General features: G+C 58.2%; 1 protein-coding gene across 9 annotated transcripts in view; it reads right to left on the bottom strand.

Annotated features, from left to right (window-relative positions):
* The window catches only part of RPS6KA2 (ribosomal protein S6 kinase A2), a 331,893-nt gene that overhangs the window by 52,429 nt on the left and 265,968 nt on the right, over window positions 1–13,496 (bottom strand). For all 9 annotated transcript variants that reach the window (XM_044924007.2, XM_044924008.2, XM_044924009.2 and 6 more), the window contains 4 exons: window positions 9,508–9,614; window positions 6,803–6,840; window positions 4,624–4,766; window positions 1,348–1,418 (listed from right to left, as the gene is read on the bottom strand). In XM_044924007.2, the coding sequence (XP_044779942.1) occupies window positions 1,348–1,418; window positions 4,624–4,766; window positions 6,803–6,840; window positions 9,508–9,614 (359 nt within the window). The remainder of the gene's footprint in view (window positions 1–1,347; window positions 1,419–4,623; window positions 4,767–6,802; window positions 6,841–9,507; window positions 9,615–13,496) is intronic.

The raw sequence follows: 13,496 nt of genomic DNA, 5'->3' as shown, positions 1-13,496 counted from the left end.
GTGCCCCCTTAGATTGAAAAGGAGCAGAGACCACCAATAGAAACAGCAGATTGCAGTTACGCCCGTCATCACAATACAAGGTCCCCTGAATCAGAAAACATTGTGGCACGGGATGCCTCTTATTATGGGATGCCTCTTATTTATAAAATGACGTGATCTACAAAAATGCAGGGTTTGTAGGTGCCTCTCGGTTTTACAAAAGTGGTGTGTTCACCTGCAAGCAGAGTTTGAGAGAGCTGGTCATGAGGCCAAGCAGCTTCACAGCTTCTCCTGCAGGTGTGGTGAGCGCCCCCCTCTGCCCCCCCCAACCCCCCCAGCAGGGAGAGCTGGAGTGACTTGGAGTCCACCTGTTCCAGGGGCCACTCGCCCACTCGCGTCTGCCCTCCACCTGCTTCTCTCTCTCCCACGGATTGCTATCTGACATTTGGCTCAGATGACGCCTGTTCACATTTAAGGAGTTACAGCAAGGGACTTCCCTGCTGGTCCAGCTGTTAGGACCTGGCGTTTCCACTGCAGGGAGCGTGGGTTCAATCCCTGGTTGGGGAACTCTGGTGAATCCCAGGAGCCATGCAGTGAAGCCAATAAAACAAAATGATGTTTTAAAAAAAGATATTACAGAAAGACAGGCTCTGTGTTTAGATCTCTTTCTAGGGTTCTAAATGCAAAACCTATTTTCATGGTAAAATATTCTGCATGAACATTAAGGAGAAAGTTATGTTCACATTGAGTCACATGTGTCCCCGACGCCACTAGTGGGAAAGAACCCACCTGCCAACGCAGAAGACATGAGACAAGGGTTTGATCCCTGGGTTGGCAAGATCCCCTGGAGGAAGAAATGGTGACCCACTCCAGTATTCTTGCCTGGGAAATCCCATGGACAGAGGAGCCTGGTGGGCTATAGTCCATGGGGTCGCAAAGAGTCAGACACAACTGAAGCGACTTAGCATGCACACACTCAGTTATAAGGGACACACGACTCCTGCCCATGTCAGGCAGGAGAGCGGAGGCCCCTGCATAAGCGGGCAACAGGCCGAGCAGGGAGGCTCTCTTGGGACCTCCTGCACCCTCTGCCCCTGAGTCTGTGTTTCTGAAGGTCATCCGCCATCATGTCTAAAGACCCTGCCACGGGACAACTTTGATGAGCTTCACAAATGGGAAACAGAATCTTCAATAGAAGATTTCATCAGAATCACACCCCACTCACTTTATCCACTGACAGAGAAATGCCACGGGTGCTCACTACCATCATTGCCTACTGGACACTCCTGGTTTCGAAGACGGAAGCTCTTGCTATTAGAAGGGGCGAGCAAGTGCTGGGGTGGATCCCGAGGTGGGAGTTTGACTCACTTGAGGATGAGGGCCATGGTCTCCTTCCTGTCCTTCCCCTGGAACGGCAGTGACCCCGTGAGCATCTCGAACTGCAGAGCAACACAGAACAGGAGCAAGTGTTCAGACCAACCCCACTGCCCAGAGGGGAGACCCAGACAGGCAGCGTGCGCCCCAGTTCACGTGGCCATTCAAAGTCCTGGTCAATTACTTGCGGGCGCCAGCCCACGTGCTTGCTTGGAACAGAGCTGCATGGTGGGCCTCAGCGTTCAGTGCAAAGATGGATGGGCGGGCGATCGACAGTCACCAACTCAGCTCCACGGCAGGGAGCGGGGGTCAGTGCCGGGACGGGGACCTGCAGGGATGGCAGGACATGGCCACACACCCTCCACGGGGGTGACTGAGGACCCGTCCTTCCCTGGAGGGTGCAGTGGAGCAGCTCAGCGAGGGGGGGGGGGGGCGGGGAGGGAGATCTCTTGGTCCAGATCGAATGCGAGGATGCACTGTGGACTCTGAGAGCCGTGCAGACTCATCACCATCAGGACGACCCTCCTCCTTCACCCTACTGTGATCCCCCAGCCCAGCGGTCATGAGACACTGAATGTGGAGCACACTGGCCCCTAAGTGGGCAATTCAGGACAGAGTGTCCTGCGCCCAAGAGCAGGGTGGCCGGACAGTCCCTGCAGTGAGGACCGCGGCAGACAGCAGGGGCGAGAGGCCAGCCTCTCTGGGCCACTGTCTCCAAAATTCTGGGCCATTTCCTGGGGCGCAGAGACAGGGGGGCCGGGGAGCCCAGGCCCGCTCTGCACTCACTGCCTGTGGACCCTCAGGGCCCAGACCTTCCTGGGCTAGGGACCCGTGAAGGTCTCCCCTGTGCCCGGGAGACCCTCACAGAGACAGGTGTTCGTGACACAAGATGAGACACTTGTGTTCATGAGCCAAGATGAGGCACAGAGCCCGAGCACCGTTCCCGCCCTCCTCTCTTCTCGTCTGCCTTTCACGTCTCTTCTCCCTCGGCTGCTTTTCATTTCATCTTTCTTCTTGTGTCTTCACGGTTCCTTTTTTTCCCCTTTCAGTTTCTCCATTTATTAAACATGCAATGACTTTGACCAGAAAGCAGCACGTAAGGCATATTTTATCTTCATGGGGTAGATTTTGTGTCTGTTGTCTTAATATATAGAGACGTGGACGAGGTGGACAGCATGGCCCCGCTCCCCCAGAAACCTCACAGCGCTAACTCCAGGTGGCTCTGCCGCGCATGGTTTTGCATGCAGTCTTCTGTGCTGTGCTGGCCGCTAAGACGGTCCTTCTCCCCAGGCTCAGGCCGGCCTCCTGCTCTGCCACTGATGAACATCAGGTACACAGAGACACACGTGGCGTTCTGTGACTTCAGAGCTTCGGGCACGGGCTCCCTGGGGAACCGCTGTGTGGTCTCCGGTGAGCCCAGTGTGCACCCTAAGGGCTTGGAGAGTGTAGGGATGGGGTCCAGGGACAGGGGCAAGCCGGGGGCCCTCAGGGAGCCCGCCCCACCCCGTGCTTCTCAGGGGGATGGAGGGGGACAGAGGGGGATGGAGGCTGAAGAACCGGAATCGCTTCTGAAGATGCAGAGCTGTGACCTGGGACCGGGAAGCCCGTGTCAGGAAGGTGAGACCAAACTTCTGGTAAAATGTGCAGTAAGGGTGCTGATGCCCCGCGCCCACCCCACCGCACACCCTCCAGACAGGGTGACAGGCGAGCACCCACATGGACGGGAGCAGAGGCGAGGAGGCGGTTACCTTTCAGGGGAGAAGCTAACCTGATGGTCTCACTGATGTGTCTAAAGAGAGACGGCTGGTCGGAAGGGACAGCTGGACGTCCCATCTCAGGGGCCTCCGCCGTGAAGACGGACTGAGTCTCAGCTGAGGCCACTCGCGGTCTAAATAACCAAGAATGCAGCGAGCATCACCAGCCCCTGGCAGCCAGCACTCATGGGGCCGCGTGAGGTCAGCGGCTTGTGCCGATCACCTTGCCTGGATTAACCCGCTTCATTTGCTGTGACTCTGTTTGGGGAGCAGCCTTCTCATCACAGTTTGACTTCCTTGTGAGTGGCTGGAGGGGAGAGATCACACTGACTCTGGAGGTGGGGGCGCTGCCCAGCACGGCGGGCGGTCTCTTCTGGAAAACCATGCGCTGGCATCTTGGCTGAGGCCGTGGGAACTGACCCCTGCCCCCTGAGCTGGTTCGATGTGTCTGCCCTACAGACAGAGGTCAGGGGTCTGCACTGACAAGTCCGATCAGCCTGCACTTCTGAGTCTGCGGGGCCAAGGACCAGAAGCTAGAGACCAAGTGAGCCTCCTGGGTGCCAGCCGGAAGGCACATGGGTGACACCCTGCAGGACAGAGGCCAGAGGTGCTGTGGCCAGGGTGTGAGGCGTCTGCTGGAAAGAGGCAGCCGAACAACCTCCGTGGAATCTCCGAGAACTCCCGTCACTCGGTCTCCTCGTCGTTAGACGCACAAGGAGGAGGGGGCTGGACAACCCGGAGAGGCCACGATGCTTCTCCCATCCAGTGTCAGACCCAAGAACCTCAGAGGTCTGGTTCCTGCTGAGGACTCGCAAGCGTGGAGGGGCCGCCAGCCCAGGGCCCGGTGCAGGGGGGCTGGACGGGGGCAGGGAACGAGGAAGGCTGAGGACAGGAGGACCGCGTGGGCCAGCACCACTTCTGTCGTGACTACAGGACATCCCGTCTAGAAGGTGTTTGCTGCATGCTCTGCGAACGCAAGATCCGAAGAAAATCCACATTTCTAGAAGTGGATGTAAAAATGCTCCACTTGTGTATTTTGGTTCATTGTGGCTTTTATGACTAAGTGGAGGGATTCTGTGATTGAAGTAAGAAAAGCATCTTTAATCTGGAAATGACCACACCCTTTAAAATAACATTAAGAGCGTTAAGGATAAAGAAGGTCTGACTCTTCACACATCTGTATCCTTAGCTGAATCCCACTCTGTTTCCCGATGCTGGGAGCCTGGGGAGGATGGAGGGGAGGCTGCCAGGAAATGCCAGGCTCAGGGATGGATGAGTCACACATCGGGCATTGTTTTCCTGGGTTGTTCCCGGATCTCTGCGCTCCGGGGGTGGGCAGGCGCACAGGGCACAGCGTCCCGAGCGCCTGTAGACTGTGGGTGCCACACCGTGCGCATGCCGTACCATGAGCACGCCCCACCGCGTGCACGCCCTACCACGAGCACGCCCCACCGCGCGCGCACCCTACCATGAGCACGCCCCACCGCGCGCACGTCCCACCATGCGCACGCCCTACCATGAGCACGCCGAAGGACCACCAGTCCGCACTCTGCGTGTGGCCCCGCCGGTTCACCACCTCAGGCGCCATGTACTCGATCGTCCCGCAGAAGGAGTAGGCTCTCTTGTCGTGGTCGATGGCCTCTTTACTCAGCCCGAAATCTACAGGGACACAGCACACAGCGCTCAGTCCTCTGGGCGGTGCTCAGACCCCTGGCTGCCCGGCCAGCCCTCCCCCCGCCTCCCTCCCGGGGCCACGCGGCCTGCAGAGGCTGAGCCAGGCCCCGCGCCTCCCCGTGAGATTCTGTCGGGATGAACACGTCTAGGAGTGCTCACAAGGGTACCCAGAGCCTGTGTTCTGATGCCCAACGCCACTTCCCCAGAGGCCGTTTTTGGCAGGACACCCTGGATGTCGGCGGCCTGGGGAGAGGCTCTGGAGTTGCTCTGATGGATGGGCAGGGAGAGGACCCCTGTTCCAAAGGAAGGGACCAGAAAGGGGTCACGGGCAGAAGGGTGCTCAGGAAGGCGGCCCGCACTGGTGAGGCAAGAAGCAGAAGACAGACAAGTCTGACGGGGCTTTGGGGCTCCTGCCGTGGGTCACCGTCCCCAGATCTCATCCTCAAAGCCAGCCAAGGGGGCTGGCCTGCCGTGCTCCTGTTACTGCACCCAGGGGGTGGGGGACACAGTGAGCCCGCCGGCCCTGAGACTACAGACCCCTCCAGTTCATCATCTGTGAACTTCAGGTTACGTCACCTCCTCCCGGGCCGAGTGAGGACCAAGAGAGCCCGCGGCTAAGACAGCCTCCCCACCACCCCCGTGGGTCTGACACTCACAGCCGAAGCAACTTGCTCATCAGAGTCTCGGGGGCTTGTCTGTCATTTGTGCCAAAATGACAAATCATGACAAATGACTAACTCGGGGTCACTAATAAATAACAGAGATGGCAATGATTGCATCAGAGGAAGCCAAAATCCTCTGATGAGCCCCGCAGGTCGGCAGGTGTCCAGTGTGCTGCGGGGAGAGAGCAGAGAAACAGCCCCGGAAAGAGCGAAGCGGCTGGGCCAGAGCGGGAGCGATGCCAGTTGTGGACGTGGCTGGAGGTGAAAGTAAAGTCCGAGGCTACAAAGAACAGCACTGAATAGGGAACCGGAACGTTAGGTCCATGAACCAAGGCAAATTGGAAGTGGTCAAGCAGGAGATGGCAAGTGTGAACATCAACATTTTAGGAATCAGAGAACTAAAATGGACCAAAATGGGTGAATTTAACTTAGGTGACCATTATATCTACTACCGTGGGCAAGAATCCCTTAGGAGAAATGGAGTAGCCATCATGGTCAACAAAAGGGTCTGAAATGCAGTTTTAGGGTGCAATCTCAAAAATAACAGAATGATCTCTGTTCGTTACCAAGGCAAACCATTCAACATCACAGTAATCCAAGTCTGTGCCCCGACTGCTGATGCTGAAGAAGCTGAAGTTCTGAACCGTTCAGTTCTATGAAGACTGACAAGACCTTGTAGAACTAACACCAAAAGAAAACCCTATGATATGACACATACATTTAATGTGACTGCTCATGCTTATTCCAGCTACCTCTGTACACGTGTGTACACGTGGGTTTATATAACACATGTGCGCAGTTCCTCACTCAGCAGAGAAACCTGGAAACGTGTTACCAGAACCTAAAATCTCCATGAAATGCCTGGCTGGCACTTCGGAACTGCTTTACCCGGGTGCAGAGTCAGATTTAGGTTCCAGCTTGTGAGCATTAGTCTCTTCTGCTGCCCTCCGTGGGCAGCACAGAGGCACCATCAGGTCAGAGTGGGCTCAGCAGCAGCCACACCAGTGGACACTGCAGGCGCCCTCCAACCTGTGGCCCCCTGCCTCTAGGGTGCCTCCTGAAGGGTTTGTCACATTAGTGCCACGTTCTCATGCATAATTCACGAGAAACTTAAAAAGTCTAACTGTTTGACATTAGAGAGAAGTTATTGTCAGTTACTCTGTACTCTGCACTAGGACATGGTGGGGCATCAGGAGTGGGGTGAGCCAGCCCAGAGGAGAGAAGGGGCCTCAGGGAGACCAGAAGGAGCCGCAGCCACGGGGACGTGTGTGCACGTGCTGCTGACGGGGGCCCTGGGCTGGTGCCCTGGGTACCAGGGCCAGGACGAAGTGAACAGTGGGGTGGGGGAGACTTACACACCTGTGATCTTAATATGCCCCTCTTCGTCCAGGAGGATGCTGGAAGAAAGGGGAGGAAAACAGATGCTTTGAGAAGAGACATGGGAGAGGGCACGCGGACACCAGGGTACCCGCCCAGGCCCTGGGGAGCAGTCTCCATGCCAGATAGGGGGTGCCTGCTGGCCCCCGGCCGCTGCGTCTCTGGTCAGCAGCTTCCGCTGGGTCAGGCGCGCACAGACCCTCGGTGTATGGGGCAGGGGGCACCCCTGTGTCCTTGTGCCTGTTCACCAGGCCCGCGGGGGATGGCAAGTCTGAGACCTTCTCAAGCCCGGGGGGACAGTTTTCCCCTCGCCCCCAGGACTGCCTGCCTGCCCTGTGAGAACAGGGCTGGGATGGGCCAGGAGCGCCTGAGCTGTGCAGACACAGAGCCCCTCAGGGATCTCCTGTCCCCAGGCGGGCGCTGGCTGGCTAGAGCCCAGTCCCTCTCCCTGGATCTCCCCAGGAGCCCCGTCCTGGCTCTCGGGATCAGCCCCGAGCTCCAGGGAAACCCGTGAGATCTCAGGCTGGTCACCTGACCCCGGCCCTCGTCGCCAGTGCGGGCCACCTGGGAGCCCCACCAGGAGCCCTGTCCTGCCGCCCCCGGCTCTCTGCCGTGGGGCCGGGCTTGCTCCTGCGGGGGGCATGGCAGGGCTGGAGGCAGGCCAGTGCCCTGCGAGGCCCTGCTCCAGGCTGCAGCCCACAGCTCCTGGGGGGCTTCTGGTCACCCCGTCTCGCTCTTCGCTGTAACTAAACCCTGCTCCCCCAGCTCCTGGGAGGTGTCAGCCCAGCTCCAAAGAGACTGGGATGTACACTGTGAGGATTAACACGTGGATCCTTAAACACATTTGGGAAAGGGAGGGAGCTGGGACACGGGTCACCAGGAGGACACTAGGCGGAGGGCAGTGTTGGTCACAGCAGGACGGATGCCGTGTGATCCCACTCACGTGGGGACCCAGAGCGGTCAGGTCCGTGGAGATGGGGAGTGGGGGGTGGGAGGTGGTGTTTCCATGGGGACAGAGCGTCGGTTTTGCAGGATGGAGCGTTTGGGGATGGAGGGGGTGATGTGCAACAGTGTCAGTGCTCCTGACACGACTAACCTGCGCCGCTGGAGATGGTCAAGATGGTCCATTTTATGTTATTCTCACCTCGCCACAATTAAAAAAAATCGGCCATGGGATTAAAAGTAATACCCACTATTTCATGGAAAAGGGCAGGAAAAATTTACAGCATGTATTTGAGGTGACAATTTATAATGAAAGAAGCAAACGTTCTCATCTTTGCTTCTCGGGTACACTTCACCTTTGCCCCAGAAGTGAGCAACTTTCAAGATTAACTCCTAATTCTCGTTGACAACAAAAATCCTTGTTCTTCGGCCTGCAATGACGTATTACCACGTCTAACTGTCCGGATCTCTCTGACCCTTAACCAGAGGGAGACTCGGGGTGCTGCCCTCCGGGGGCCCAGGGCTCAGGGCAGGGGTGACGGTGGCCCAGTGCCCGCGGCCTGAAGGCGGCGTTTGCAGGGCGCGGGGACACTCAGGAGAGGGCCTTTCACGGTTATTCACACATTCATCATTTACACGTGCGGCCAGAGATGCTCTGCCCAGCGGGCGCTCAGGCTGCTGCCGGGCGTGGGTGTCAGGCAAACGTGCTTTGCGTCAGAGGCGTTGCCAACATTCCTGGCCCCCGGGCAAACCCGGGTGCTTCCGTCAGTGGCGGCTGCGTCTCAGAGCAGAGTGTGTGCTTTTCTCAGGTCACGGCAGGTGAAGGAGTAAGGGACGGAGAATAAGGCGGGAAGATTCACTTCCTGTGCCCTCGGGGCCTGGGTTGCCTTGCGCCGCAAGCCTTGGGGTCCCTCCAGGCCCCACCCTATCCAGCGGGAGGCATGGACCTCAATCTACGGGGGGAGGGGGGTGGGGTGGGGATATTGTCAACCACTTCAGAGGGTTGAGAAATCACCAACTCTGCAGCAGAGACCACTGAACTTAAAACAGCACCCTGTAGACCCCTCCTTTCCAAGTGGGTCCCTCCTAGACTGTCAGCTCTGCTCAAAAAATAGCAGGAAAACACCTGAAATAAGAACATTACTCTGTGGGGGGACTTTAAAAAAATTTAGACTGGATTAGCAAAATATCCTAGAAACAACATTACAGATGATCGTTGCCAAAGATACAGGAATCTATTTGGGATCTGGGCTGGGAATCTGGTCCACTGTCTTTTAGAAAACCTTGGAGCAGCTCAACTGACTCGTCACCTAGAAACGGGCCCACTGAGGCAGATGAAGGGCTTCCAGAACCTGGAGGTGGAGGTGGGCCGGAGGCCAGCCTGGAGGAGGAGGTGTGTGGGGAATGTGCCCCCTGCAGGATGGGCCCCAACTAAGAAAGGAGACAGCAGGTGTGGCTGGAAGGGCGGAGGGCTGCCTCCAGCCTGCCCAGCCTCCCCTGAACCGCAGGGGTGCTGCCTGGCCTGTCTCCTGGGCGGGAGGTGTTCGGAGGGTCGGGGGGGGGAGTGGGGCCATCCCACACGTCTCAGCACAAGCCACACCTGCGTCTGGCCCCTTCCGGGGGGCAGGCAGGTGGAATCCCCGTGTGCGGGGGTGGCACCGGGATGTCCCCGGCCTCCGGTCTGGCGTGTGCGCACAGGAGAACAGGGACAGAGTGAAGTCTTGGCGGGGCGGGGGGCTGCTCACTTCTCTGGCTTCAGGTCTCTGTAGATGATGCCCAGGCCATGCAGGTGGTCCAAGGCCAAGGCCAGCTCCGCCAGGTAGAACTTGACGTCCTCCTCCGTGAACATCACCTGCAGGAGATAGAGGAGACTCAGCCTGCTCGGTCCGCTGGGTGTAGAGAGCAGGACACTGCTCCTGAGGCCTGCCCTGAGCCCTGGGCCCCGAGCCCCGAGTCCTGAGCCCCGAGCCCCGAGTCCTGAGCATCGAGCCCCAAATCACGAGCAATGAGCCCTGAGCCCCGAGCACTGAGTACTGAACCCTGAGCACTGAGCACTGAGCCCCGAGCACTGAGCCCTGAGGCCTGAGCACTGAGCCCTGAGGCCTGAGCACTGAGCACTAAGCCCCAAGTCCTGAGCACTGAGCCCCGAGGACTAGCCATGAGCCCTGAGCCCCGAGTCCCAAGTGCTGAGCCGTGAGTCCCGAGCGCTGAGCCCTAAGTCCCGAGCGCTGAGCTCTGAGTCCTGACCCCCGACTCCTGAGCCCCGAGCACTGAGCCCTGAGCCCTGAGGCCTGAGCACTAAGCCCCGAGTCTTGAGCGCTGAGCCCCGAGGACTAGCCATGAGCCCTGAGCACTAAGCCCTGAGTCCTGAGCACTGAGCCCCTGAGGACTAGCCGTGAGCCCTGAGCACTGAGCCCTGAGCTCCCAGTCCCAAGTGCTGAGCCCTGAGTCCTGAGTGCCAAGCCCCAAGTCCCGAGTGCTGAGCCCCGAGTCCTGACCCCCAAGCACTGAGCCCCAAGCCCTGAGTACTGATCCCTGAGCCCTGGGCCCTGAGCCCCGAGCACTGAGCCCTGAGTCCTGAGTGCTGAGCCCCGAGTCCCAAGCACTGAGCCCTGAGCCCCAAGCCCAGAGCACTGAGCCCTGAGCACTGAGCCCCGAGCACTGAGTGCTGAGCCCTGAGCACTGAGCCCTGAGCCCCAAGCACTGAGCCCTGAGTCCCAAGCACTAAGCCCTGAGCACTGAGCACTGAGCCCCAAGCACTGAGCTCTGAGCACTGAGCCCTGAGCACTGAGCCCTGAGCCCCGAGTCCTGAATACTGAGCCCCGAGTCCTGAGCACTGAGCCCTGAGCGTCGAGCACTGAGCCCTAAGCCCCGAGTCCCGAGCACTGAGCCCTGAGCCCCGAGTCCTGAGTGCTGAGCCCTGAGTCCCAAGCACTGAGCCCTGAGCACAGAGCCCCGAGCACTGAGCTCTGAGCCCCAAGCACTGAGCCCTGAGCCCCGAGTCCTGAGCACTGAGCCCCGAGCCCTGAGCACGGAGTGCTGAGCACTGAGCCCTAAGCCCTGAGCCCCGAGTCCCAAGCACTGAGCCCTGAGTCCCAAGTCCTGAGTGCTAAGCCCTGAGTCCTGAGCACAGAGCCCTGAGCACTGAGCCCTGAGCCCCGAGCACTGAGCCCTGAGCCCCGAGCACTGAGCCCCGAGCACTGAGCACTGAGCCCCTAGCACTGAGCACTGAGCCTGAGCACTGAGCCCTGTGCCCCAAACACTGAGTAATGAGCCCTGAGCACTGAGCCCTGATCCCTGAGCCCCAAGCACTGAGCCCTGTGCCCCAAGCCCTCAGTACTGAGCACTGAGCCCTGAGCCCCAAGCACTGAGCCCCGAGCCCTGAGCACTGAGCACTGAGCCCTGAGCCCCGAGCACTGAGCCCAAGCACTGAGCCCTGTGCCCCGAGCACTGATCACTGAGCCCCGAGCACTGAGCACTGAGCCCTGATCCCTGAGCCCCAAGCACTGAGCCCTGTGCCCCAAGCACTGAGTACTGAGCACTGAGCCCCAAGCCCTGAACCCTAAGCACTGAGCCCTGAGCCCCGAGCCCTGAGCCTTGAGCCCTGAGCACTGAGGCCCAAGCACTGAGCCCCGAGCACTGAGCACTGAGCCCTGAGTCCTGAGCACTGAGCCCCGAGCCCTGAGCACAGCTCCGCTCTGCAGACCATGGCCCTGACCAGGCTCTTCCGGCTCCTACAACAGAAGTATGAGTTCTCGTTGCAGTTTCAGGACCAGTGAATCTGGGGGCTCTTCTCACAAAATGACTCGGCTTGTGGGTGGAACACTGGGCTGGGTTCTCTCCTCTGGGCAAGCTTCTCTTGCCCCTCAAACCATGTGGCTTGGGAGTGTGTTTCTGGGTTTATGTTTTAATACAAGTGCCTGGGATGTTCAGTTCAGTTCAGTTCAGTCGCTGAGTTGTGTCTGACTCTTTGTGACCCCATGAACCACAGCACGCCAGGCCTCCCTGTCCATCATCAACTCCCGGAGTTTACTTAGACTCATGTCCATTGAGTCAGTGATGCCATCCAGCCATCTCATCCTCTGTCATCCCCTTCTCCTCCTGCCTTCAATCTTTCCCAGCATCAGGGTCTTTTCAAATGAGTCAGCTCTTCGCATCAGGTGGCCAAAGTATTGGAGTTTCATCTTCAGCATCAGTCCTTCCAATGAATATTCAGGGCTGATTTCCTTTAGGATGGATTGGTTGGATTTCCTTGTAATCCAAGGGACTCTCAAGACGTCGTCTCTGCCTGGGATGTACCATTTTATTATAATACAACCAGCTAAACCACACTGTGAAGGTCGACGTAAACAGGCCTGAAAGGTTTCCTGAGACCATGTCTTGAATCTCATTTCTCCTCCTTCATACCTCACATTTTCCCTCCTCGGGTTACGGATGAGGAGCCGCTGTCTCTCCAAAGCGGACAAGTCCGCTAACACGACCCACTCGTGTGGCGTCGGCAGGTGCCCCTCTCGGGGAGGCCAGTGGGAGAGGGATCCTGGCTCAGCTGAAACACACTCAAGGCCACGGCGCCCAGCAGACCTCCAGGTCATTGCCTTCCACGGTCTCCCTGTCCATGGCGGCTGTGAGAACCGGCACACAATTCTGTAGTCACCTCACCAGCAAGCCAGATGCTACCAGAAAGCATTCTCTACCTGCACCGTGAGAAGTCAGCGTCACAGACAGCAGAAACCCATGTCATGGCTGAACTCCCTCTGAAAATCAACACACCATCAGAAGGCTGCACGGGAAGCTGGGGCCAGGATAAGGGTCGTCTGGGGAAACGAACGTGATGACATCAGGCTGGTGCAGGTGGAGCTCGTCCCCTTCACAAAGGGGGTGCCTCCCAGTGGGGCCGGGACATGCGCCCCAAGTCCTGGAGGGAAGCATCAGGGTCCCGCCAACCCTCGCCGCCCCTCTGGCCTCTGGAATCGCTTGTTCCGTCTTCACGCTTGACCAGCACCTCCTTCCCTGGCTGGGTCTTTCTTCCCTAAATTGGCCAACACGCTCAGGGGGCTTCTCTGCCGTCAGATGCTGCTGGCTGTTGGGTTCCCCTTCGCCTGACCGTCCCCACCTCTGGACATAAGCACACAGGCGTGCCTGCAGTCCAGGCTACAGCCACCGTTTCCTCTTCTTGGCTGTTCTTAGGACTCAGCTCAGGACGGCCTCCAAGTTCAAATGACAGAGTTTCTCTTCGGGAATGAAACATCCACAGATGTGAGTTCTCGAAGGAGTCAGTGCTGAGACCGACACTCACAGGATGCCATCCAGTGGACTCGGGGAAAACAATGGGAAGAAAATACTTTTTCACGTAGGGTTAGGGTAACGTTCATTTCCCGTGTGTCTATGAACTCTGAGACCCTGTTGAACCCACACTGGACAACTTCACTTCAGCTCTGAAATAGAGGGTCTTACAGGAACCTTACGTGTTCCCACTGGGAGCCACTAGGGTTTTTTGCTAACCGTTGTTGCCTTTTTGGTCCAGAAGCCCAACAACAGCGTGTGTCACAGTGGATGCAGCCTGACTCTTGTAGACAAGGTCGGGGAGCAGACCAAGAGGCGCCAGGCGAGAAACGCCAGCCTCAACGATCCAGCCTCTCTGGAAACTGAGCTCAGCTGGGAGGCAGGTTGAGGGACCAGAGACCCGCTCCCGGAGGGTTTTTGGAGAACTTGGACCTGATTCTCCAAGCCATGC

Source organism: Bubalus bubalis, chromosome 10, assembly GCF_019923935.1.
Source record: "Bubalus bubalis isolate 160015118507 breed Murrah chromosome 10, NDDB_SH_1, whole genome shotgun sequence".
Taxonomy (NCBI): domain Eukaryota; kingdom Metazoa; phylum Chordata; class Mammalia; order Artiodactyla; family Bovidae; genus Bubalus; species Bubalus bubalis.
The sequence above is the reverse complement of the archived record's forward strand: the minus strand, read 5'-3'. Positions and strand labels throughout refer to the sequence as shown.